The sequence below is a fragment of the Anolis carolinensis genome, unplaced genomic scaffold, assembly GCF_035594765.1.
Source record: "Anolis carolinensis isolate JA03-04 unplaced genomic scaffold, rAnoCar3.1.pri scaffold_7, whole genome shotgun sequence".
In the NCBI taxonomy this organism is placed as follows: Eukaryota; Metazoa; Chordata; class Lepidosauria; order Squamata; family Dactyloidae; genus Anolis; species Anolis carolinensis.
The window spans coordinates 12,451,450-12,478,626 of record NW_026943818.1 but is presented as its reverse complement, the minus strand read 5'-3'; the positions used below and the strand labels follow the sequence as shown (position 1 = coordinate 12,478,626).

At 36.4% G+C, this 27,177-nt stretch overlaps 2 protein-coding genes, 1 long non-coding RNA gene and 2 other non-coding genes across 5 annotated transcripts; 1 reads left to right on the top strand and 4 right to left on the bottom strand.

Annotated features, from left to right (window-relative positions):
- Positions 1-1,866: 1,866 nt before the first annotated feature.
- LOC134293285 (uncharacterized) lies at positions 1,867-9,266 on the bottom strand. The gene is made up of 4 exons (XR_010000292.1): positions 9,122-9,266; positions 7,130-7,189; positions 5,439-5,528; positions 1,867-3,696 (listed from the first exon to the last, which is right to left on the bottom strand). It is a non-coding gene; the product is annotated as an uncharacterized LOC134293285 (long non-coding RNA).
- LOC134293383 (small nucleolar RNA SNORA17) lies at positions 3,865-4,007 on the bottom strand. Its single transcript, XR_010000350.1, has one exon. It is a non-coding gene; the product is annotated as a small nucleolar RNA SNORA17 (small nucleolar RNA).
- Positions 6,963-7,096, bottom strand: LOC134293384 (small nucleolar RNA SNORA17). The gene has a single exon (XR_010000351.1). It is a non-coding gene; the product is annotated as a small nucleolar RNA SNORA17 (small nucleolar RNA).
- A 2,440-nt stretch (positions 9,267-11,706) lies between the features above and the next one.
- mrps2 (mitochondrial ribosomal protein S2) lies at positions 11,707-18,035 on the bottom strand. Its single transcript, XM_062960288.1, has 4 exons — positions 17,877-18,035; positions 15,877-15,975; positions 15,562-15,691; positions 11,707-13,590 (listed from the first exon to the last, which is right to left on the bottom strand). The coding sequence occupies exons 1-4, from the start codon at positions 18,016-18,018 to the stop codon at positions 13,053-13,055; spliced, it is 909 nt and encodes a 302-aa protein (XP_062816358.1). The 5' UTR covers positions 18,019-18,035; the 3' UTR covers positions 11,707-13,052.
- Positions 18,036-18,184: 149 nt separating this feature from the next.
- Positions 18,185-23,798, top strand: pierce1 (piercer of microtubule wall 1). Its single transcript, XM_062960289.1, has 3 exons — positions 18,185-18,327; positions 21,252-21,330; positions 23,537-23,798. Exons 1-3 carry the CDS (start codon positions 18,185-18,187, stop codon positions 23,723-23,725), a joined length of 411 nt encoding a protein of 136 aa, XP_062816359.1. The 3' UTR covers positions 23,726-23,798.
- Positions 23,799-27,177: the final 3,379 nt, after the last annotated feature.

Genomic DNA, 27,177 nt, shown 5'->3' with positions numbered 1-27,177 from the left:
ACCGGATAAATTTATTGTTAATGTTGTTCCTGTTTTGCATAAAATCTTGGAAACTTCCTGTACTTATTGGGTATAACAAGTGCAAAACAGATACATAAATCTCGCTTCCTTAGTTTCCAACAGACCTCACAACCTCTGAGGATGCCTGCCACAGATGTTGGATGAAATGTCAGGAGAGAATGCTTCTGGAACATGGCCAGACAGCTCGGAAAACTCACAGCAACCCAACTCTGTCCCTTCCAGATATATAAACCTCACTTCCTTAGTTTCCAACAGACCTCACAACCTCTGAGGATGCCTGCCACAGATGTTGGGTGAAACGTCAGGAGAGAATGCTTCTGGAACATGGCCAGACAGCTCGGAAAACTCACAGCAACCCCACTTTGTCCCTTCCACAGATATATAAACCTCACTTCCTTAGTTTCCAACAGACCTCACAACCTCTGAGGATGCCTGCCACAGATGTTGGGAGAAATGTCAGGAGAGAATGCTTCTGGAACATGGCCAGACAGCTCGGAAAACGCACAGCAACCCCACTTTGTCCCTTCCACAGATATATAAACCTCACTTCCTTAGTTTCCAACAGACCTCACAACCTCTGAGGATGCCTGCCACAGATGTTGGGTGAAACGTCAGGAGAGAATGCTTCTGGAACATGGCCAGACAGCTCGGAAAACTCACAGCAACCCAACTCTGTCCCTTCCACAGATATATAAACCTCACTTCCTTAGTTTCCAACAGACCTCACAACCTCTGAGGATGCCTGCCACAGATGTTGGGTGAAACGTCAGGAGAGAATGCTTCTGGAACATGGCCAGACAGCTCGGAAAACTCACAGCAACCCAACTCTGTCCCTTCCACAGATATATAAACCTCACTTCCTTAGTTTCCAACAGACCTCACAACCTCTGAGGATGCCTGCCACAGATGTTGGGTGAAACGTCAGGAGAGAATGCTTCTGGAACATGGCCAGACAGCTTGGAAAACTCACAGCAACCCAACTTTGTCCCTTCCAGATATATAAACCTCACTTCCTTAGTTTCCAACAGACCTCACAACCTCTCGAGGACGCCTGCCATAGATGTTGGGTGAAACGTCAGGAGAGAATGCTTCTGGAACAAGGCTAGACATCTTGGAAAACTCACAGCAACCCAGCATCTTCATCATCAGAGGTTTTGTTTCCCTGTATAGTCATTTCAGGACTATAACTCTCAGAATTCCCTAATGGTAGCCAGGAAATTCTGAGTGCTGTCAATTTTTAAAAAGCGGATTTTTCAAATCAAGATAGTCCCAAAACTCTTAACAGCAAGACCATAAACATTGCCGGTTAGTTAGGAGCATCTGAAACGCAGAGCAAGCAATTTAGCTGCTGCCTTTTCCTCCTTATAGAAAACCAGGTCCCTTTGCTGCATCAAGAGGCAGCAAAGGGAATATTTCACAGCAATATATTAAATAAGCAAATGCTCCGGGGAATTTTCCCCATTATCTTGAAAGCACACTGGCCGACAAATTGGGAGGTTAAACTTCCAGCTTAAAAAATAATGCAAGCACTCAAGGAGATTGGATGAGGCCTCCTGTTCCATTATCATTTTTTTCACCACCTGATTTTGCTTTTAATATTTACAAATAGTTGTAATCCCCTTTGGGCTTATGTGGATCATATGGCAGTCCTTTGGCACAGCTTGCATACAAATGTAGGGCCAGGTCAACTTGGATGCTTCTCGGGATGAAAAAAGACCGGATCCTCTTGCTTCAATGATCTTGAATCCATAAGGAGCTGGCAGGATTTATTATTATTATTTTATTGTATGACACAGCAAACTAGATAGATATGCTGGATTTCGTTTCACAAAATCACAAGTCAAACACTTCCCAAGTGTTATTTATTATTATTAAAATATTATTACTATTATAAAAATAAAATTAATATAAATTATTATTACATATTATTAAATTATTATTAGTACCATCATCATTATTAATGCCCATCATCCAGAGCCAGCAACCCAAGACAAAGTTAATCCACAACCTTATGCATTTTGTACAATTAAAACATTGACTTTTTCAAATAATCTGGGCACTGCCAGGCACCCAAGCTAGTACCACATAAAACAGAGATCACAACAAGTGCTTCTATGGACTCTTTGATGCACAGAGGTGGATTATGGCATTATTTATTTATTAGCGACATTTATATCCCACCCTTCTCACTCCAAAGGGGATTCAGGGCAGCTTACAAGTTATATATACATATAATATATTATTAGTATAGCACAATGTAAGCATATATAAGCGTTATATATTATACTAGCTGTGCCCAGTCACGCGTTGCTGTGGCGAAGTATGTATGGGAAATAAAGTATTGAGGAATTGGTGGTAGTTAAGGTAAAGGTGTGGAGTCCGGATAATCCAGTTAAAGCAGATAATATAAAATTATATGGGTTATATATTTGTGTGGAAGGGCCTTGAGTCTACACTCCCATCTAATCCAGTTAAAATCTGATAATCTGTATTTTATAGGCAGTGTGGAAGAGGCCTAACTCTGCCTGTCCCCTGGGCTGCATGGGTTGCTAGGAGACCAAGTGGGCGGAGCTTAGCCTTCTAACTGGCAGCAATTGGATAAAAACAATTATTCCTCTTCCTCTAATTAGGATTTTATTTTTATTTTCTTTTTGTTGTATCAACCTAGAGGCGTGGATGATGGGTTGTGTTGTCCATTTTCGAGGTTGTGGGGTGTTTAGTTTTGTTGTTTTGGCGGTCGCCAGGATTCCATCACTCTTTTATATATATAGATTGTACTATACGAATGTATTGCAGTATTAGTAATATCACATGTAAAATAAATATACAATTATAATAGTGTATTATCATTATTCCGACATGCGGCTGGAACGCCTCTTCAAAAGGCTCATGTGGCTTTGAACTGACAAGAGGTGTGCGTGTTTACTCCAAAGGTCATCCATGGCATTCGTATTTATTTTTTCAAACACATTTATTCAGCTCAACTTGTGTGTGCAGAAAGTATACAGACAAGACTCGCGGGAGGAATGTAAACACAAAAGGTATTGGAAACTGATCCCATTAATGTCACGAAATGCGTTTGCTGTCCCATTTGGGTTCCCGAAAAGCCACAAACTGTTGGCTGCTGGCACATTCTTCCACCCATTTGTCTTGAGGATGAAGACCTGCTAAAGCAGCCTCTGAAATTTGCTGTCCGCCTCCTTCTGGCATAACGACGACACCAGAGTCATAGTTACGTCTCAACGGGGCAGCAAAACATCCCAAACTCCGCAAAGTCAGATTGGCTAATTTTAATATTTTTTAAAAAAATATACGACCTTCCCAAACAAGTAGTTCAAGGCCATTCGATTTAAAGCATTAACACAAGACACACGTATAGTGGTATAGTCTTTCGGTGGATCTCCTGATGGAAAGAATGCCCAGAGAAAGGGCACAGATAAGCCGGGACAAGGACATCGGCAAGGGAATCTAAGACGAGCAGGAAGGGAACGCTAACTTTTTTAAAAATGGGAAAACTGACACGGCGTTTCAAGTTTCCTCTATTGACCCGACACCACCAAAGTGTCAGCTTTGTCAAGGGATTAGTTTCAAGGGTCCCACATTCTTACGTTTTTATTCTTACCTTCCGACGGGACACATTTTAAAATTTGCTTTAAAAAAGTCTGCAGCCAACTCCTGCAAGTAAAGAAATAATAGACATCAACATGCCCGTACACAACAACAATACACCCATAATAACAAAAATTGGCAACCTGACATATAGCAAACATCAAATAGAAGAGTCAGAAGAAGCCTTTGAGTAAAACCTGAGGACAAGATCTTGCATGCAAGAAGTGTGTTTGTTTTGTCAGGCTACAAATCATTCTGAGTGCCCACGGTTTTTCATTTCAGAGCACTGAGCGTAGACATAGCCTTTCTTTCCTCTTTGCCACCCAATGACGCAAACATGGCACGACAGCCGTGTCTGCAACGCCTCTGGGGGCAAGAATATCGGGACCCAAAGCATTGCCTACTTCTGCCCTTTCCCTAAAAAGAGTCACATTTCACTCTGCGTATTAAACAAGCTTCTCATTTTCAAAGTTCAGGAACAAACTCCGGACTGCAGCAACTGTAACGGCATCTAATCAAGATTCAAGACAGTCTCCCCATTTCACAAACCTAAACACAAACCCTTATTATCCAACATTTTTGCTTATCCTGTTTATGTTGGATAACCAAGACCAGGAGTCCCCAAACTTTTTAAACAAGGGGCCAGTTCATGGTCTCTCAGACAATTGGAGGGCCGGACTATAGTTGAAAAAAACAAAACACCCTATTAACAAATTCCAATGCAGACTGCACATCTCTTATTGTGAAGTAAAAAAAAAAAACCAAATGGGAACAAATACAGCCTCAATGATAATAATAATAATAATGATGATGGTTGGAAGAGACTCCTTGGGCCATTGAGTCCAACCCCCTTCTACCTTTGTCCACCAAAAGCACAAGTAAAGCACCCCTGACAGATGGTCACCTAGCCTCAATGTTAATAATAATAATCATCATCATTATCATCATCATACACATTGCACAGTCCTAAACACTGGGAAAGTGTTCAACTTGTGATTTTGTGATACAAAATCCAGCGCATATATATAGATAGATAGATAGATAGATAGATAGATAGATAGATAGATAGAGAGAGCGAGATTGCTGTGTTATACTGTGTCTTTGTGTCAATAATAATAATAATACATCACACAGTCCTAGACACTTGGGAAGTGTTCGACTTGTGATTTTGTGAAATGAAATCCAGCATATCTATCTTGTTTGCTGTGTCATAATAAAATAATAATAATAATAATAAGGATTGGAAAAGACCCCTTGGACCATTTCGTCCAACCCCCTTTTGCCTTTGTGCACCAAAAGTACTCCCAAAGCAACCCTTAATAATTAATTAAATAATAATTAAATACCATTATAAACAAGCAGAGCTTTGGAAGGCGCACCACGGGGGCCAGATAAATGGCTTCGATGGGCCGCATGTGGCCCCCGGGCCTTAGTTTGGGGACCCCTGACCAAGACTCTACTGTACATGCTAGTTAACACAATGATAATAATAACAAAAACAACAAAATAAATAAATGTCAAGCTAAGCCTCTTGGGAGTATGGACAAAGAAAAGGTATGATCCAGAAAATAGTGCTCTGGATGGGGATGTCGCATGTTAACAAGCTAAATACAGGACATCTGGATGTGCAATTTCCGGTGACTGTGGACTGCCGTGCTCCAATATCAGGATATTATTTAATGATACTTGATTTTTTTCCCCGTATCTCCAACAGATATAGCAGGTCCATTTGTATATGCGATTAGGACATCTTGCCAGACTCGAAGAACTTTCCAGCAATGAAACAGAAATGGCATCTTTTGGCTCACCTCCTGTCTGCAGTTTGCAATAGCCTCTGTGCTTCCAAGCTTATTCAACACGCTACATCTTTTCCTGTATTGTAGGATAGTCTCTTTTTCCTGCAAACCAAAGGCACCACAGCATTTTAGACCCAAAAAGATTAAATTATAACCCAACAGGGGCATAACGCATTGCACACACAGTAATTCTCCATCACAAGTGCCCCTGTGAAGTTGCCAAAGAAAATGTGGGCATCAGAAGAAGCCCAGCATTAGAAGATGATGTTTAATTACTACATTTATATCCCGCTCTTCTCACCCCAAAGGGGAGTCAGAGCACTTACAAAGCAAATGTACATACAATATATTATTAGCATAGCACAATATAAGCATTAAATTACTATATTATACTATATCATTATACGGTAATATTAGCAATATTACATTTAATATATAATATTTAATTAATACTATTGTTTATATATATATATATATATATATATATATATATATATATATATATATATATAAAATAATGATAATAAACTTTATTTTGATATCCCGCCCCATCTCCCCGAAGGGTCTCAGGGCGGCTCACAAACAGGGACAAACCCAAAAAACACACACACACACACACACATATATATGTGTATATATACAGTAGAGTCTCACTTATCCAACGTTCTGGATCATCCAACGCATTTTTTTTAGTCAATGTTTTCAATACATCATGATATTTTGGTGCTAAATTCGTAAATACAGTAATTACTACATAGCATTACTGCGTATTGAACTACTTTTCCTGTCAAATTTGTTGTATACAATGATGTTTTGGTGCTTAATTTGTAAAATCATAACCTAATTTGATGTTTAATAGGTTTTTCTTTGGCTTTTCTTTAATGCCTCATTATCCAACATATTCGCTTATCCAATGTTCTGCTGTTGGATAAGTGAGACTCTACTGTATATCATTATATGGTAATATTAATACTAATATTACATTTAATATACAATATTTAATTAATCTTATATTGCATACGGTCGATATATATATATGATACAACCAATGAGCAGTGGAATTTCAGACAGGAAACAATCAGGGCCATCTAATAACTCCCAACAAAAAAATTTCCCCAGGCAGGAAGCAGCCAGGCTTTGAAACTGCAGGGTCATTCAATGTTACGCAAGATGGCCACTAGCAACGTTTAGTCTCGTCTCCGACAGAGAAGAGTTCTTTCTCCCACCCTGGACATCATTCCACAGACATATAAACCCCACCTGCCTAGTTTCCAACAGAACTCACAACCTCTGAGGATGCCTGCCATAGATGTGGGTGAAACGTCAGGAGAGAATGTTACTGGAACATGACCAGACAGCCCGGAAAACTCACAGCAACCCAATAAATAAACAGCTCAATGTTACGGAGCCCTAGTTGTTGTAGTTTGGTGAGGCACCAGCTCTCTTTGGCAGAGAAGCTGAAAGACCTTTGAAAACTACAGATCCCATGACCCCACAGCATTGAGCCATAGCAGTTCAAATGGTGTCATACCCAGGGATGTCAAGCTGCTAATCATTCCAAGGGTTCACGGTCGCAGAACATGGAACGTAGAGGCAGCCTGTTTTCTCTCTGCCTCCTACTGACACAAACATAGACCGGCAGCCATGTCTGCAACGCCTTTAGGGGCAAAAATGAGTGAAATAAACCTCAGGAGGAGACTCACCAAGGGTCAAGGGGGGAGCCATCTTTGGTCTGGAAGGTTGAGATATATCCCGGCCCATTCCTGCAACAGATCAAAGGACAGTATGGACATGTATTTGAAAATACAAAGTCTCTGAATCAATCTTGGCAAGAAAAACCCAGTAAGAGGATCAGCAAAGGCAAAAAACTTCTATTAAGAATCAATGGCCTCAACACTGGATCTGGACCCCGAAGACCAGTGCTCAACTCTGTTTGGCCATAGAAACTCATTGGGTGACACTGGTCGAGTCACTCTCTCTCATCCTCAAAAGTCAAAGCCCTTCTGAATCAATGTTAGCAACAAAATCGTTTCGCTTTAATGTAGGCTGAAGTTGCAATCGTCTTGAAGGCGATAAATAATCTTCTTCAAGGCTGCCTTGGGCAAGTTAAGACAATTATTATAAGTATATTGTATTACGTTTATATTATTTTATTAAATGCACATTTTGTTATATTACATTTACAGTTGTCTCACTTATCCAACATAAATGGGCCGGCAGAATGTTGGATAAATAAGGAGGGATTAAGGAAAAGCCTATTAAACATCAAATTAGGTTATGATTTTACAAATTAAGCACCAAAACATCATGTTATACAACAAATTTGACAAAAAAAGTAGTTCAATATGCAGTAATGCTACGTAGTAATTACTGTATTTACAAATTTAGCACCAAAATATCATCATGTATTGAATACATTGACTATAAAAATGCGTTGGATAATCCAGAACGTTGGATAAGCGAGTGTTGGATAATTGAGACTCTACTGTATATTCTTTTATAATATTTTATTATTTATATTTTTGTTATATTATTTATTAGATGCAGCTTATCTATTTGTATTTTACTGGATGCATATTATTTATATTGCATTTGTATTGTTTTCCAATATTATTTTATTACATTTATATTTTATTTATATTATTTTACTGGATGCATATTATTTATATCTGAGGTCACAAAGAGTCCGAAACGACTGAGCGAATGAAGACTTTATTACATTTATACTTTATTAGACGCTTATTTGATTCATATTATTATTTTATTATATTTTATTACATTTATTTAAATTATTTTAGTATATGCATGTTTGATTCATATTTAGAATTTATATTTTATTAATGTACGTATTTTATTAATATTTTATTGCATTTACATTATATTAGCTGCATATTATTTAGTACATGCATGATTTATATTTTATTAATGTACATATTTTATTAATATCTTATTGCATTTATATTGTTTTATTAGCTGCATATTTATATTACTATTTTATTACATATTTATATTTTATTGCATTTACATTATTTTATTAGCTGCATATTTAGTACATGCATGATTTATATTTATTTTATTAATGTACATATTTTATTAATATCTTATTGCATTTATATTGTTTTATTAGCTGCATATTTATATTACTGTAACTATTTTATTACATATTTATATTTTATTGCATTTACATTATTTTATTAGCTGCATATTTAGTACATGCATGATTTATATTTATTTTATTAATGTACATATTTTATTAATATCTTATTGCATTTATATTGTTTTATTAGATGCATATTTATATTATTCTATTTTATTGCATTTATATTATTTTATTAGATGCATATTATTTATATTATTTTAGTGCACTAATATTATTTTATTGCACGCATATTTAACTTATACTATCTTATTCCATTTGCATTTTGAAAATATTTTATTACTTCTATATTTTATTCATATTACTTTAATTATTAGGTGCTTATTATTTATTTATAGCAGTACTTTATTACTTTTATACTTTATTAGATACATAATTATATTGTTTTATTACATTTATATTAATGCACAGTATTTTATTTATATTATTTTCTTACATTCATAGTATCAATTTATTTTCAATTAATATTATCATCTTATTTGAGTATTATTATATTTATTTAATCATGCCAAGCCTTGAGAAGGAAGATAAAAAGAACCTTAAGCCCACAAATATAGCACGAGGACCTCCTTCTCTCAGCTCCGCCTGACGCCGAAAGACCGACTAGGCCTCAACCGCGGCCTTTTATAGCCTCGGTCGCTGGGTTAAGAACGCGCATGCGCGGACTACGGGACGCTTTGTGGGCCAAAAAAAGCCAGCCAGAACCGCTCACGCTCGGAAAGCAACATAGAACATAAATAGTAGAGAGATACTGCCTTGACTTTCTGCAGGGAACTTCCGGGTGTCGCCTGGGGAAAGCCACACATACATACATATTTTCACTTTTATTATGTGTATAATAAATAATAGATGAGATCAGTAATATTATATTTAATATGTTATTATAATATTACAATACTATTATATATTATTATACTGTATTATTAGTATAATAGATGGGATCAGTAATATATTTAATATGTTATTATAATATTATTATATATTATTATACTGTATTATTAGTATAATAGATGGGATCAGTAATATTATATTTAATATGTTATTATAATATTATAATACTATTATATATTATTATACGGTATTATTAGTATAATAGATGGGATCAGTAATATTATATTTAATATGTTATTACAATATTACAATACTATTATATATTATTATACTGTATTATTAGTATAATAGATGGGATCAGTAATATCTTTAATATGTTATTATAATATTACAATCCTATTATATATTATTATACTGTATTATTAGTATAATAGATGGGATCAGTAATATTAGTATAATAGATGGGATCAGTAATATATTTAATATGTTATTATAATATTACAATACTATTATATATTATTATACTGTATTATTAGTATAATAGATGGGATCAGTAATATTATATTTAATATGGTATTATAGTATTACAATACTATTATATATTATTATACTGTATTATTAGTATAATAGATGGGATCAGTAATATTATATTTAATATGTTATTACAATATTACAATACTATTATATATTATTATACTGTATTATTAGTATAATAGATGGGATCAGTAATATTATATTTAATATGTTATTATAATATTATAATACTATTATATATTATTATACTGTATTATTAGTATAATAGATGGGATCAGTAATATTATATTTAATATGTTATTATAATATTACAATACTATTATATATTATTATACGGTATTATTAGTATAATAGATGGGATCAGTAATATATTTAATATGTTATTATAATATTACAATACTATTATATATTATTATACGGTATTATTAGTATAATAGATGGGATCAGTAATATATTTAATATGTTATTATAATATTACAATACTATTATATATTATTATACTGTATTATTAGTATAATAGATGGGATCAGTAATATATTTAATATGTTATTATAATATTACAATACTATTATATATTATTATACTGTATTATTAGTATAATAGATGGGATCAGTAATATATTTAATATGTTATTATAATATTACAATCCTATTATATATTATTATACTGTATTATTAGTATAATAGATGGGATCAGTAATATATTTAATATGTTATTATAATATTACAATACTATTATATATTATTATACTGTATTATCAGTATAATAGATGGGATCAGTAATATTAATATGTTATAATAATATTACAATGCTATTATATATTATTATGACTACACTGCAACATTATTAATAATATTACATGTAATATATGATATATAGTATATTATTATTGTACTATTACCATATTTATTATTATTATTATATTTTACTATATTGTTATACCGCAATATATATAATACACTACCAGTATATTGGTTCCCCAGGGGAAGAAAGGCGGGGTATAAATAAAAATAAAATAATAATAGTATATTATTATTAAAATATTTTACTATATTGTTATATTATATCATTGTATTGTACTATATTGTTATACCACAATATATATATAATACACTATCATATTGTATTACATTATATTACTGTCAATATTATATGTCTATATATTATTAGCATAGCACAATATTAGCATTCTATATTATTATATTGTACTATACGACTATACTGCAACATTATTAGTAATATAACATGTAATATATGATATACAGTATATTATTATTGTACTATATTATTATTATTATTATTATTATTATTATATTTTACTATATTGTTATACCACAATATATATTGATTCCCCACGGGAAGAAAGGCGGGGTAGAAATAAAAATAAAATAATAATAATAGTATATTATTATTATTATATTGTACTATATTGTTATACTACATCATTATATTGTAATACCACAATATATATAATACACTACCAGTATATTGAGTCCCCAGAAGGAGAAAGGCGGGGTATAAATAAAAATATAATAATAATAATAATAATAATAATAATAATAATAATAATATACTATGAATGCAGTTTGACCTCACTTTACCAGCCATGGGATGCTGAGAGTTGTAGTTTCCCAAGGTACTAGCTCTCTCATTAGCAAAGTTTACGGCTTTGCAAAACTACAACTCCCATAATCCTTGACCCAGCCTCCCCCAAAGTTATGATACACATGAGTTTCAGAAAGGACACAAGAAGTCTCAAAAAAAACCCCAGGCTTTTATTTGTACTAAAAAGGAAGTTGGGGATTATGGACTGCGACTCCCAGCATCCTCGGACCAATGGAAGTCTATAGAAAGTCATGCCTTTTTAGTGCCGATGGGAGATGGAGTCCGAAACACTCAAGATCAGAGCTAGGAACAAATAGGGTTTTTGGACTGCAGCTCCCATAATCCCCCACTCAGTTCAAGTCTATGAAAAGTCATGCTTATTTGGGGCCCATGGGGGCTGGAGTCCAAAACAATCAAAAGACCGTAGTTTGGGAAACACTGTGATCAAGTTTTGGACTGAAACTCCCACAATCCCTGGCCTAAGTTTATAAAGTTGTTTTCTTTCTTGCTGATGGGAGCTAAAGTCCAAAACAACCCGAATACATGAGTTTGGGAAACAATGAGTTTTGGACTGCAATGCCCATAATCCGTGAACCAAGTCTATAGAGTCCCGCTTTCTTTCTTGCTGATGGGATCTGAAATGAAAACCATCCAAAATACCATAATTTGGGAAACACTGAATTAAAGTTTTGGATTGCAACACCCATCATCCCTGACCCAAGTCTATAAAGTCACACTCTCTCTCTTGCTAATGGGATTTGAAATGAAAACTATCCAAAAGACCATAATTTGGGAAACACTGAGTTAAAGTTTTGGACTGCAATGCCCATCATCCCTGACCCAAGTGTATTAAGTCCTGCTTTCTTCCTTGCTGATGGGATCTGAAATGAAAACCATTCAAAAGACCATAATCTGGGAAACACTGAGTTAAAGTTTTGGACTGCAACACCCATCATCCCTGACCCAAGTCTATAGAGTTCCGCTTTCTTTCTTGCTGATGGGATCTGAAATGAACCATTCAAAAGACCATACTTTGGGAAACAATGAGTTAATGTTTTGGACTGCAACACCCATCATCCCTGACCCAAGCCTATAAAGTCACACTTTCTTGCTGATGGGGTCTGAAATGAAAACCTTTCAAAAGACCATAATTTGGGAAACAGTGAGTTCAAGTTTTGGACTGCAACTCCCATCATCCCTGACCCAAGTCTATAAAGTCACACTCTCTCTCTTGCTGATCGGATCTGAAATGAAAAACATTACAAAAACCATAATTTGGGAAACACTGAGTTAAAGTTTTGGACTGCAACTCCCATCATCCCTGACCCAAGTCATGCCAAGAAACCCAGAAGATCAGCCCTATGAAACAGCAGGCGTTTGGAACTCCAACTCAGTCCAAGTCTGTGTAATTTCTGGTGACTATACAAAATCCCAGAATACTTGTAAAGTATAATTTCTGGCGACGCCAGCCCTGCGAGGCTGCCCGCCCGGCCGCCCGCTCACTCCTGCTGGCTCTGGGCCTCGTACAGGGCCTCCAGCTGCCGGCGCTTGGCCTTGGCGCGCAGGACGGCCACCTTGAAGAGCCGCAGGTAGAGCTCGACGGCGGAGGGGCTGTCGTCGTTGCCGGGCACCGGGTACGAGACCAGGTCCGGGTTGCAGTTGGTGTCGACCACGCCCACGGTGGGGATGCCCATCTTGGCGGCGTCGCGGACGGCCTGGTGGGCCTCGAAGGCGTTGTTGAGCGTGCCGAAGAAGAGCAGGGCGTCCGGGAGGCGCACCCCGGGGCCGTACTGGATGGGGGCGTTGGTCAGCAGCCCCCCCTGCCAGTAGCGGGCGTGGGCGTACTCCCCGCACTCCCGGGCCGCGCTCTCCACCCGGTGGCAGAACTGCCGGTGGCGGGTGACGAAGAGCAGGATGCCCTTGCGGAAGGCCACGTGCGCCACGAAGTTCAGGGCGGCCTGGAGGTGCGCCGCCGTCTGGCCCAGGTCGATGATGTCCTGCTCCAAGCGGCAGCCGAAGATGTACGGCTCCATGAACCTGCGGGCACAAAGCGGGGAGTCCTGAGTGCTGATCATGTTATTTATTTACCCTGTTTCCCCTAAAATAAGACATCCCCAGAAAATAATAATAATAATAATAATAATAATAATAATAATAATAATAATAACTTTATTTTTATACCCCGCCTCTATCTCCCCGAAGGGGACTCAGGGCGGCTTACATGGGGCCAAGCCCGAATAAAAACAGTAGCAGTATAAAACACAGCAATAGACAACAACTTGCACAATAAAAAAAATAAAAAAATAAAAATAAAACATTAGCCAATAAAAAACAAGAACTAATAAAAACATGGATTAAAACTGAGAGATTGTAAAAGTAGACTGGGTAAAGTGCACCATATAAATATTGTAGACACAAGGTGACTGATAAAGTGCTGCAAATTCTGGAAGTGCAAATTGGGATGGGAATAGACCCTGTGTCTATATCGAGTTGACAAAGGTAAAAGGTGCAAACCGGTACAAGAATGGTCACAGATACAGATTGCTTCTGGATGAGCAATCTTTATCTAAAGGCTTGAGTAAAGAGCCAGGTTTTCAAGCTCTTTCTGAATGCTACCAGGGTGGGGGCTTGCCTGATTTCTCTGGGGAGCGAGTTCCAGAGCCGGGGGGCCACCACGGAGAAGGCCCTCTCTCTTGTCCCCACCAACCGTGCTTGTGACGGAGGTGGGAGAGAGAGGAGGGCCTCCCCCGACGAACGAAGAGATCGTGCAGGTTCGTAGGGGGAGAGGCGATCACTAAGGTAGGAGGGTCCCAAACCGTTCAGGTTATATACTGTACAGTATATTATATACTGTACAGTATATAATAAGACCTAGTAGAGGTTTAGCTGAATTGCTAAATATAAGGCAGGTGTCAAATGAAGAACAACAAAGGAAAACAATCCGGGATATACAGTAGAGCAGGGGTCTTCAAACTTTTTACCCTGTTTCCCCGAAAATAAGACATCCCCAGAAAATAAGACCTAGTAGAGGTTTAGCTGAATTGCTAAATATAAGGCAGGTGTCAAATGAAGAACAACAAAGGAAAACAATCCGGGATATACAGTAGAGCAGGGGTCTTCAAACTTTTTACCCTGTTTCCCTGAAAATAAGACATCCCCAGAAAATAAGACCTAGTAGAGGTTTTGCTGAATTGCTAAATATAAGGCCTCCCCCGAAAGTAAGACCTAGCAAAGTTTTTGTTTGGAAGCATGCAGGATCGGTAAATGTACATACCATAGATTGTTGTACATGGAAATAAAGGTAGTAACAAGAAATGATAATACAGTAGAGTCTCATCCAAGCCTCGCTTATCCAAGCTTCTGGATTATCCAAGCCATTTTTGCAGTCAGTGTTTTCAATATATCATGATATTTTGGTGCTAAATTCGTAAATACAGTAATTACAACATAATACCCTGTTTCCCTGAAAATAAGACATCCCCAGAAAATAAGACCTAGTAGAGGTTTTGCTGAATTGCTAAATATAAGGCAGGTGTCAAATGAAGAACAACAAAGGAAAGCAATCCGGGATATACAGTAGAGCAGGGGTCTTCAAACTTTTTACCCTGTTTCCCTGAAAAGAAGACATCCCCAGAAAATAAGACCTAGTACAACGCACAGTCCTAGACACTTGGGAAGTGTTCGACTTGTGATTCTGTGATACGAAATCCAGCATGTCTATCTTGTTTGCTGTGTCATACTATGTCTTTGTGTCAATAATAATAATAATAAAGAAGAAGGATGTTAATAATCATCATAATCATCATCATCTTTGGGTTGCTGTGAGTCTTTTGAGCTGTATGGCCATGTTCCAGAAGCATTCTCTCCTGACGTTTCACCCACACCTACGCCAGGCACCCTCAGAGGTTGTGAGGTGTGTCGGAAACTAGGCAAGTGGGGTTTATAGGGAGGCAGGGGAGAGTTAGGAATGTATAAAGTGTTCTCTCAGCATTATGGGATGGGACCCACCTGTGGCGGCATCCCTTCTTGTGGCCGAGGTGGACCCGGGCGTCAAAAAGGTCCTTCAGGGAGAAAAGCTCTTGGACGTTGAAGAAGTCGGGGTGCTTCAGGGGCTCCGTCAGCAACCTTTCGCTCATGTCTGAAAAGGAGAATGTAGTGTAACTCCAACCCATACTAGTTACCCGAGAAGAAAATTGCACAGACAGACTACAAACAGAGGCACAACCCATACTAGTTACCGCCATCCCTCCAATTTGTTGGGGACCCCCATGAAACCCCAAATAAAGAAACATCTGTGTGGGAGAAGGCCACGGGAAAACTTACCATTGGGAGGCACTTTCTGCGCAGTCACGGCAGAAGCAGGGAGTGGCAAAGAGGAAGACATCCGGGCCAAAGAACAGAAGCGGCCCAGATTGGGCACAACTGGAACAAAAAGGGAGAAATGCATCCATCAGATAAATGGCTTCTGCAACCACACAGCCCATAATCCACAGCTTGAAAATATTCCTCGATCTATCAATAATAATAATAATAATAATAATTTTTACAACACACCAGACATCACAGTTGTGGAAAAGAAAAAGGTTTGGATCATTGATGTTGCCATCCCAGGTGACAGTCGCATTGACTATTGTTATATTGTACTATACGGATATATTGCAATATTATTAGTACTATTACATGTAATATAAATATACAATTATAATAGTGTATTATTATTATATCGTATTATATTATTATCAACATTATATGAATATACAATATATTATGTTATTAATATACAGTAGAGTCTCACTTATTCAACATAAACTGGCCAGCAGAACCCTGGATAAGTGAAAATCTTTGATAATCATCATCATCATTTAATTACTTATTAATCGACCTCCATCCAAGATGCTCTAGGCAATTTACAAGATAAAATTGTAAAGGATAAAAATACATACATACAAATATTGATAAAATTAACATAATTAAAAGCTCTAGTAAAGAGCCAGGTCTTGAGTGCTAGGGTAAAAGGCCAAGGAAGCCTATTAAACATCAAATTAGGTTATGAATTTACAAATTAAGCACCGAAACATCATGTTATACAACAAATTTGACAGAAAAAAATAGTTCATTACACATTAATGCTATGTAGTAATTACTGTATTTACGATTTTAGCACCAAAATATCACAATGAATTGAAAACATTGACTACAAAAATTAGTTGGATAATCCAGAACGTTGGATAAGCGAGACTCTACTGTATATAATATACAATAATTTATAAATATATAATATTCTGTATATACTTATAATATTGATAACAATATTATAATGTAATACAATATTATACTAATTAATAATATAATAGAATAATATTAATTGCATATTATATATTAAATGTAATATTACTAATACAGTAGAGTCTCACGTATCAAAGCTAAATGGGCTGGCAGAACCATGGATAAGCGAATATCTTGGATAATAAGGAGGGATTAAGGAAAAGCCTATTGAACATCAAAATAGGTTATGATTTTACAAATGAAGCACCAAAACATCATGTTAGACAACAAATTTGGCAGAAAAAGTAGTTCAATAAGCAGTAATGCTATGTAGTAATTACTGTATTTACGAATTTAGCACCAAAATATCATGATATATTGAAAACATTGACTACAAAAATGGCTTGGATAATCCAGAACGTTGGATAAGTGAGACTCTACTGTAGTAATTACTGTATTTACGAATTTAGCACCAAAACACTGCAACATTGACTACAAAAACATTGACTACTAAAAGGCAGACTGCGTTGGATAATACAGAACATTGGATAAGTGAAGCTTGGATAAGTGAGACTCTACTGTATTAGCATAGCACAATATAAGCATTACATATTACTATATTGTACTATATCACTATAATAATATTACATGTAATATAAATATACAAATTATAAATTATAATAGTGTATAATTATAATTATAATATTGAATTACATATGATCAGTATTATACGTACATACAATAAATTATATTATTAGCATAGCACAATAGAAGCATTAGATATTACTATATTGTACTATATCACTATATTGCAATAACATTAGTAATATTACATGTAATATAAATATACAATTATAATAGTGTATTATTATTATATTGAATTACATATGATCAGTATTATACGTACATACAATAAATTATATTATTAGCATAGCACAATAGAAGCATTAGATATTACTATATTGTACTATACCACTATATTGCAATATTATTAGTAACATAAATATACAATTATAATAGTGTATTATTAATAAATAAATACAATAACTTGTTCTCACCTGCCCTCCAAAGGCCTGGAGCCGCCATGCCTGCTTTTGCAGGAAGGAAGGAAGAAAAGAAAAGAAAGAGAAGAGGACGGAAGGAAGTAGCTTTGCTCTTCGCAGCTCCCTCTGCTGTCCCTTCCAAGGAAAAACTCTGCATTCTTTTTTTTTCAGGGGCCTGTGCCTTTAAGAGCCGCTCTTGTTGTGGAGACCGGTCTCCTAGCAACGGGATGCTTTGTTTCTACGCAACGGCCAATCAGAACCCTCCTGGCTGAGGCTTTGATCCCAGTCCATTTTTTTGAGAGAAGGGTTCAAATTTATCCAAAATGGCCGAAAACGAGCCTGTTCAGCAAATAGAACCGCCGACAGAGAAAAAGGAAGACCAAGGGGAGAGGACCAGCAACTATTACCGCATCCATCCCAATTTACCGGCCCGCTTCGATCACCCGGGATGGTTTCGGGGTTACAGGTGAGCCATAGCGGTCCGAAACTGGCACTAAACCGCATTAATCCTACAGTGTAGCCCAGGGGTCCCCAAACTAATCCCCGGGGGCCGGATGCGGCCCATCGAAGCCATTTATCCGGCCCCCACAGCACAAGGGCAGAAGGGGGTTGGGCTAAATGACCCAAGGGGTCTCTTCTTCTCTTACAACCATTATTATTATTATTGACACAACGACGTTGTATGACACAGCAAACAAGATAGATATGCTGGATTTCGTTTCACAAAATCACAAGTCGAACACAGGAGCAAGCCATCAGAACAAATGCAATTAAGATCGAAAAATCAGCTGATGACCCAAAGTGCAGACTGTGCAAGGAAACAGATGAAACCATTGATCATCTCCTCAGCTGCTGTAAGAAAATTGCACAGACAGACTACAAACAGAGGCACAACTATGTGGCCCAAATGATTCATTGGAACCTATGCCTCAAGTATCACCTCCCTGCAGTTAAGAACTGGTGGGATCACAAACCTGCAAAAGTATTGGAAAATGAACACGCAAAGATACTGTGGGACTTCCGAATCCAGACTGACAAAGTTCTGGAACACAACACACCAGACATCACAGTTGTGGAAAAGAACAAGGTTTGGATCATTGATGTCGCCATCCCAGGTGACAGTCGCATTGAAGAAAAACAGGAAAAACTCAGCCGCTATCAGGACCTCAAGATTGAACTTCAAAGACTCTGGCAGAAACCAGTGCAGGTGGTCCCAGTGGTGATGGGCACACTGGGTGCCGTGCCAAAAGATCTCAGCCGGCATTTGGAAACAATAGACATTGACAAAATTACGATCTGCCAACTGCAAAAGGCCACCTTACTGGGATCTGCACGCATCATCCGAAAATACATCACAACCATTATTATTATTATTATTATTATTATTATTATTATTAACATTGAGGCTGGGTGGCCATCTGTCAGGGATGCTTTGCTTGTGCTTTTGGTGCACAAAGACAGAAGGGGGTTGGTCTAAATGGCCCAGGGGTCTCTTCCAACCCTCTTTATTATTATTATTATTATTATTATTATTATTATTATTATTATTATTATTATTATTTTATTATGACACAGCAAACAAGATAGATATGCTGGATTTCGTATCACAAAATCACAAGTCGAACACTTCCCAAGTGTCTAGGACTGTGTGATGTATTATTATTATTATTATTATTACACAGCAAACAAGATAGACATGCTGGATTTCGTTTCACAAAATCACAAGTTGAAAACTTCCCAAGTGTCTAGGACTGTGTGATGTATTTTCGGATGATGCACGCAGATCCCAGCAGGGTGGCCTTTTGCAGTTGGCAGATAGTAATTTTGTCAATGTCAATAATAATAATAATAATAATAATAATAATTATTATTATTAGCATTGAGGCTGGGTGGCCATTTGTCAGGGGTGCTTTGCTTGTGCTTTCGGTGCACAAAGGCAGAAGGGGATTGGACTGAATGGCCCAAATGGTCCAACCCTCTTTTTGTTGTTGTTGTTGTTGTTATTATTGCTCGGTGGCCAACTATAGTCCGGCCCTCCAACGGTCCTAAGGATCGTGAACTGGCCCCGTTTAAAAAGTTTGGGGACCCCTGGTGTAGCCTTTTGTCCCTTATTCTGGGCCTTTTCCCTCAGACCGCCCATGTTCTTATTCTTCTCTATCCCGTGTCTTTAGCATCTTCATTATCTACTGTGTTTGGAATAAATATATACATTTTGGTATTATATATTATAATATTATAGTAATATTATAACATATTCTATGTATATTATATACAGTAGAGTCTCACTTATCCATGCCTCGCTTATCCAACGTTCTGGATTATCCAACGCATTTTTGTAGTCAATGTTTTCAATATATCGTGACATTTTGGTGCTAAATTTGTAAATACAGTAGAGTCTCACTTATCCAACACTCGCTTATCCAAAGTTCTGGATTATCCAACACATTTTCGTAGTCAATGTTTTCACTATATCATGATATTTTGGTGCTAAATTCATAAATACAGTAGAGTCTCACTAATCCAAGCTAAACAGGCCGGCAGAACTTTGGATAACCGAATATCTTGGATAATAAGGAGGGATTAAGGAAAAGCCTGTTAAACATCAAATTAGGTGATGATTTTACAAATTAAGCACCAAAACGTCATGTGTTGGATAATCCAGAACGTTGGATAAGTGAGACTCTACTGTATTATAATATTATAGTAATATTATAATATATTGTATGTATATATACAGTAGAGTCTCACTTATCCAAGCCTCGCTTATCCAACGTTCTGGATTATCCAATGCATTTTTGTAGTCAGTGTTTTCAATATAATCTATAAATTTTGGTATTATAAACATTTTGGTATTATAAACAAATATATAAATTTTGGTACTGTATAAACAAACTCACTGTGCCCGGCCACGTGTTGCTGTGGTGTAGCCCTAAGTGGGTTTTTGTTCATGGAGGCAAGTATGAATATTTTCCTTTATCATAATCATCATCATCATCATCATTTTATTGTGTGTGTGTATCTGCATTTTCCCATGGAGTAAACAACAAAACCACTGAACCAAATCACACCAAATTTGGCCACAAAAAATATAGTCTAAAAAATATAGTGTTTCTCGGGGTTAACCTGGCATGATGTGAGTTGTAGTTCACCCACCTTATGCATTTTGTACCATTAAAAAAAATGACATTGTGAGTAACTGACAGATATATCCACCAACAGATACAATGAATATGCTGAATTAGGCATGGGAAGTTAGGAATGATTGAAGTCCAAAACACATAGAGGGCCGAAGTTTGCCCATGCCTGGTGTAGATGCCTGGAGGTCATTGTATGTATATATCTCTGACAGAGTACCTTCTCCTTAAGCAAATTTGGATTTTTCCCTCCCAGGATGAAAGAGCAAAATCCCTTATTCCAAACCACGAACATGGACTACGGCGGGAAGCCGCCCACTGTTCACGAAATGCCGGTAAGTAAGAGAAATCGCCTACATCAGGGATATGTGGGTTAAGAAATCATGGAATTACACATATAAGGGTCCTGGAGGGGATCTTGGTCTATTATCCTGGCTTGCTAAGCCAGATTGGAAGCGATGTATATAATAATAGGAAAAATATCAAATAAAAATAATATCAAATAATAACACTTTGTAACATGATTATTGTTCCTGGGTTATAAATGTCATTTCCTAATTAATTCTATCACAATAACATGGAAAACAAGTATATAAATAAAGTTTTTATAAACAGCTTATTAAACTGCAAAATTTTTGATTTTGACGGCACATTTTGCTCTAGTTTTTCAATGAATGTCTCGAGTTTCAACCAATTCAACCTAGTTTGTGGCAGCCACAAAAACGAAGTTTCTGGAGTAGAACAACAAGTTTCAAAGTAAGGACCGCACAATTAAACAGGAAATAACACTTTCAAACCAGGAACAGAACATCTTTCAATTTTTCTTAGTATAATAGTAATAATAATAATATAATATTAATAATAATAATAAAAGGTTTGGATCATTGATGTCGCCATCCCAGGTGACAGTCGCATTGATGAAAAACAACAGGAAAAACTCAGCCGCTATCAGGACCTCAAGATTGAACTGCAAAGACTCTGGCAGAAACCAGTGCAGGTGGTCCTGGTGGTGATGGGCACACTGGGTGCCGTGCCAAAAGATCTCAGCCGGCATTTGGAAACAATAGATATTGACAAAATTACGATCTGCCAACTGCAAAAGGCCACCCGACTGGGATCTGCGTGCATCATCCGAAAATACATCACATAGTCCTAGACACTTGGGAAGTGTTCGACTTGTGATTTTGTGATACGAAATCCAGCATATCTATCTGGTTTGCTGTGTCATAATAAAATAATAATAATAATAATTAATAATAATAATATACATCACACAGTCCTAGACACTTGGGAAGTGTTCGACTTGGGATTTTGTGATCTGAAATCCAGCATATCTATCTGGTTTGCTGTGTCATAATAAAATAATAATAATAATAATTAATAATAATAATATACATCACACAGTCCTAGACACTTGGGAAGTGTTCGACTTGGGATTTTGTGATATGAAATCCAGCATATCTATCTTGTTTGCTGTGTCATAATAAAATAATAATAATTAATAATAATATACATCACACAGTCCTAGACACTTGGGAAGTGTTCGACTTGGGATTTTGTGATATGAAATCCAGCATATCTATCTTGTTTACTGTGTCATAATAAAATAATAATAATAAACAATAATATACATCACACAGTCCTAGACACTTGGGAAGTGTTTGACTTGTGATTTTGTGATATGAAATCTAGCATATCTATCTGGTTTGCTGTGTCATAATAAAATAATAATAATAATTAATAATAATATACATCACAGTCCTAGACACTTGGGAAGTGTTCGACTTGGGATTTTGTGATATGAAATCCAGCATATCTATCTGGTTTGCTGTGTCATAATAAAATAATAATAATAATAATTAATAATAATATACATCACACAGTCCTAGACACTTGGGAAGTGTTCGACTTGGGATTTTGTGATATGAAATCCAGCATATCTATCTTGTTTGCTGTGTCATAATAAAATAATAATAATTAATAATAATATACATCACACAGTCCTAGACACTTGGGAAGTGTTCGACTTGGGATTTTGTGATATGAAATCCAGCATATCTATCTTGTTTACTGTGTCATAATAAAATAATAATAATAAACAATAATATACATCACACAGTCCTAGACACTTGGGAAGTGTTTGACTTGTGATTTTGTGATATGAAATCTAGCATATCTATCTGGTTTGCTGTGTCATAATAAAATAATAATAATAATAATTAATAATAATATACATCACAGTCCTAGACACTTGGGAAGTGTTCGACTTGTGATTTTGTGATACTGAATCCAGCATATCTATCTTGTTTGCTGTGTCATAATAAAATGATAATAATAAAATAGGGCTTGCGCTAGCCAAATTGGGACAGTCGAAATGCATGATAAAACCAGACAACATAATAAATACCAATTTCTAGGATTCTTGAACCAAGTTCTCTGTTGGAAGGAGTTAATCCAAACAGGCCCAGCCTCAGGCCACAAGGTTCCGAGGGTCAGCTTTGGTTGGGTAACCCCAGGTTTTTCCTTTTGTCTCCTTCGCAGACCTGCTTCCACGTCAGTCCGCACGCCTTCACATGCAAACGGGCGGTGTTCGGCATGTACGCCAACAATGGCATCAACACCTCGATGGAGAAGAGCCTGGTGACGGGTTCGGACAACTTAATCACCTTCTGCGACACCTTCAACTTCCATCCCAGCTACCGAACCGGGGGGCCATCCTTTTGCGAATAGCAGGCCCTGCTTTTATTGAGGGATAATACAATACTGCTTCTGGGGGAAACAAAATTAAAATATTTGCCTTGTTCGTCCCTTTTTTGGATGCCTTTTGGATATTGATGTGCCTTGAGAGCTCCGTTTGGTCATCTTGCTAACTTCTAGGTGCCTGAATTTTAACGGTGTGTATCTTGTTCAATGTCTTGTGTTTTATTTCTCAGATGTAAGCATGTTGAATCCTGCCTTAAGCCACAAACAGAGATAAATTATTATTATTATCTATATATATATAAAAGGGTAATAAGTTTCGGTTTAGGACAAAACAACAAAACTACACATCCCAGAAACACTAAACTTGGCGGCACAACCACTCATCCATGCCTCTACGTTCATACAACTAAAAGAAAAGAAAAATAAAGTCCTAATTAGAGGGAGAGGAATAATTGTTTTTATCCAGTTAGAAGGCTAAGCTCCGCCCACTTGGTCTCCTTGCAACCCACTCAGCCCAGGGGACAGGCCGAGTTAGGCCTCACTTAGGCCTCTTCCACACTGCCTATAAAATACAGATTATCCGATTTCCCATACCACCATACTTTGCCACAGCAACGCGTGGCCGGGCACAGCTATATAGAGTATATATATCTATATACAGTAGATATAGTAGTATATAGATATATTTATCTATATACAATAGAGTCTCACTTATCCAAGCTAAACGGGCCGGCAGAAGCTTGGATAAGCGAATATCTTGGATAATAAGGAGGGATTAAGGAAAGACCTATTAAACATCAAATTAGGTTATGATTTTACAAATTAAGCACCAAATCATGATGTTATACAACAAATTTGGCAGAAAAAGTAGTTCAATGCGCAGTAATGTTATGTTGTAATTACCTTATTTACTAATTTAGCACCAAAATATCACGATATATATATAATAATATATAATAATTATAACGTATTGTTTATACATATAATATTCATAATATTATATTGTAATACGATATAATACTAATAATACAATATAATAATATTATATATTATATTTTACATGTAATATTACTAATAATATTACAATATATTGATACAGTACAATATAGTAATTATGCTAATATAATATTGTATATAAATTTAATTTGTAAGCCGCTCTGAGTCCCCTTCAGGGTGAGAAGGGCGGCATATAAATGTAGCAAATAAATAAATAAATAAATAAATAAATAAATAAAATATATTGAAAACATTGACTACAAAAATGGCTTGGATAATTCAGAAGCTTGGATAAGCGAGGCTTGGATAAGTGAGACTCTACTGTATTATCTATATATATAAAAGGGTAATGAAATTTCGGTCTAGGACAAAACAAGAAAACTACACATCCCAGAAACACTAAACTTGGCGGCACAACCCCTCATCCATGCCTCTACGTTCATACAACAAAAAGAAAAGAAAAATAAAGTCCTAATTAGAGGGAGAGGAATAATTGTTTTTATCCAATTGCTGCCAGTTAAAGGCTAAGCTCCGCCCACTTGGTCTCCTAGCAACCCACTCAGCCCAGGGGACAGGCAGAGTTAGGCCTCACTTAGGCCTCTTCCACAGATTATCTTATTTTAACTGGATTATATGGCAGTGTAGACTCAAGGCCCTTCCACACAGCTATATAACCCAGAATACCATGGCAAGATAATCCACAGTATCTGCTTTGAACTGGATTATCTTGAGTCCACACTGCCATATAAGAAGAAAACGGCCAGGCTTTGAGGCTGCAAGGCTATTCACTGCTATTCCACCTTGTCAACAAATGAATCCCATAAGCCACAGCAACACGTGGCTGGACGCAGCTAATTATTATTATTATTGTTATTATTATTATTACACTATTGAATTAATCGTTTGACACTACTTTTGACTGCTATGGAATCCCATTATCAAACAACTCCCAGGATCCCATAGAAATAAAAGTTAGGCATATGAAGGAATGAGGAGTGCACCCATACTGTCGAATTATTGCAGTTTGACAATGTTTTAATATTAATAATAACAAAAAAATTGACTTTTTCAAATATCTACTAGTTTGGGCAATGCCGGGTACCCAAGCTAGTAGATAATCATAATGACAAAACTGCCTTAAAAGGTCTGATGCACAAGACACACAACATACAGAAAATAATAATAATAATAATCCAATAATAATAATAATCCAGCATATCTATCTTGTTTGCTGTGTCATAATAAAATAATAATAATAATAAATAATCCAAAATACATCACACAGTCCTAAACACTTGGGAAGTGTTCGACTTGTGATATCTCGTATATATCTCGTTTGCTGTGTCATACTATGTATTTGTGTCAATAATAATAATAATAATAATGACAAAACTACCTTTAAAAGGTTTGCATAAACAAGACACACAACAGAGAACTCATTTTGGTGTCACGGTTCATAACCCAAAACCGGTTTATTAAATCATATAAACGGATGAATGTTCGCCCGTTTCTTATATACAACCCTTCCAGGAAACAAATGTAAAGTTTTATAAAAGTGCTTTTTCAATTATTTGGAGACCACAAATTACTCTTTGTGGGAAAATGACACTTAAGACGTGTTGCCATTGGAACAACAATCACAAAAGCGACACACCTCTGCGGTTAGACATGGCCTACAAACTGTTATAAAAACAACAACCCTAAAGCACTTTTGAAATAATGTTAAAAATAAAAAGATATTGCCAAAGAAGAACCCACCCTTCCCACCACACATATATAATCGGAGACACGTTTTCTTCACGTCGGTATAGTCTACAACAACTTTTCTATTTCAAGCGCTTTGGAGACATTTTATAAGCATCCCTTTTTAAATCTTGGCAAGGAGATTTATCTCCACTTGGTGCTAGAAACACCATAATATCCACTGAAGGGTATTATGAAAAGGTGTTGCTATATCCATGTGGCAATCAGAAAAATAATAATATTTGTAGCCATCTTCAAAAACTCCTGCTTTTTCCCCATAAAATAAAATGGAGATTCGTCGCAAGACTTATATTGCTGCAACACTTTTTCAGAACTATTTGATACTGGAACTTTTTCGGAATGACTTACAAACTTTCCACCTCGATAACCTTTGGAGACTGTTCTTCTTGTCCTATCAATGATTTTCCTCTTAGCGTTAAGTCGCAAATGTGGCTAGTGTCCTTTCCTTTATTTACATTTATGTTGTGTCCTTCCTTTTCCTTGCTACACAATAATCCTGTATTTATTTTTCTTATGTTTTGCTTTTTGGGTTCCTGCAAATGGGACCTTTGTATGGCATCCAAGCTGCAGCAAGCCTCTTGGTCTCCCCAAAATTTAATTTTTGTGACATTATTAAGGGACGTGGCAACCTTCATTCCTTCACCGTGGCCTGTTACATATGCGTGCCACCCTTTTGTGGATAAATCTACCGCTTTCCCACTCTCGGAGCCCCGTTTCGG

What these genes read in the sequence shown, in the direction of transcription:
- pierce1 (XM_062960289.1), top strand. Translation starts at nt 18,185, where the DNA reads ATGGCCGAAAACGAGCCTGTTCAGCAAATAGAACCGCCGACAGAGAAA. An exon ending in GGATGGTTTCGGGGTTACAG is followed by an intron (nt 18,328 to 21,251) that starts GTGAGCCATAGC and finishes TTTCCCTCCCAG; the next exon opens with GATGAAAGAGCAAAATCCCT. An exon ending in CCACTGTTCACGAAATGCCG is followed by an intron (nt 21,331 to 23,536) that starts GTAAGTAAGAGA and finishes TCTCCTTCGCAG; the next exon opens with ACCTGCTTCCACGTCAGTCC.
- mrps2 (XM_062960288.1), bottom strand. Translation starts at nt 18,018, where the DNA reads ATGCAGAGTTTTTCCTTGGAAGGGACAGCAGAGGGAGCTGCGAAGAGC. An exon ending in GCAGAAAGTGCCTCCCAATG is followed by an intron (nt 15,692 to 15,876) that starts GTAAGTTTTCCC and finishes TCTCCTTTTCAG; the next exon opens with ACATGAGCGAAAGGTTGCTG. An exon ending in AAGAAGGGATGCCGCCACAG is followed by an intron (nt 13,591 to 15,561) that starts GTGGGTCCCATC and finishes TTGTGCCCGCAG; the next exon opens with GTTCATGGAGCCGTACATCT.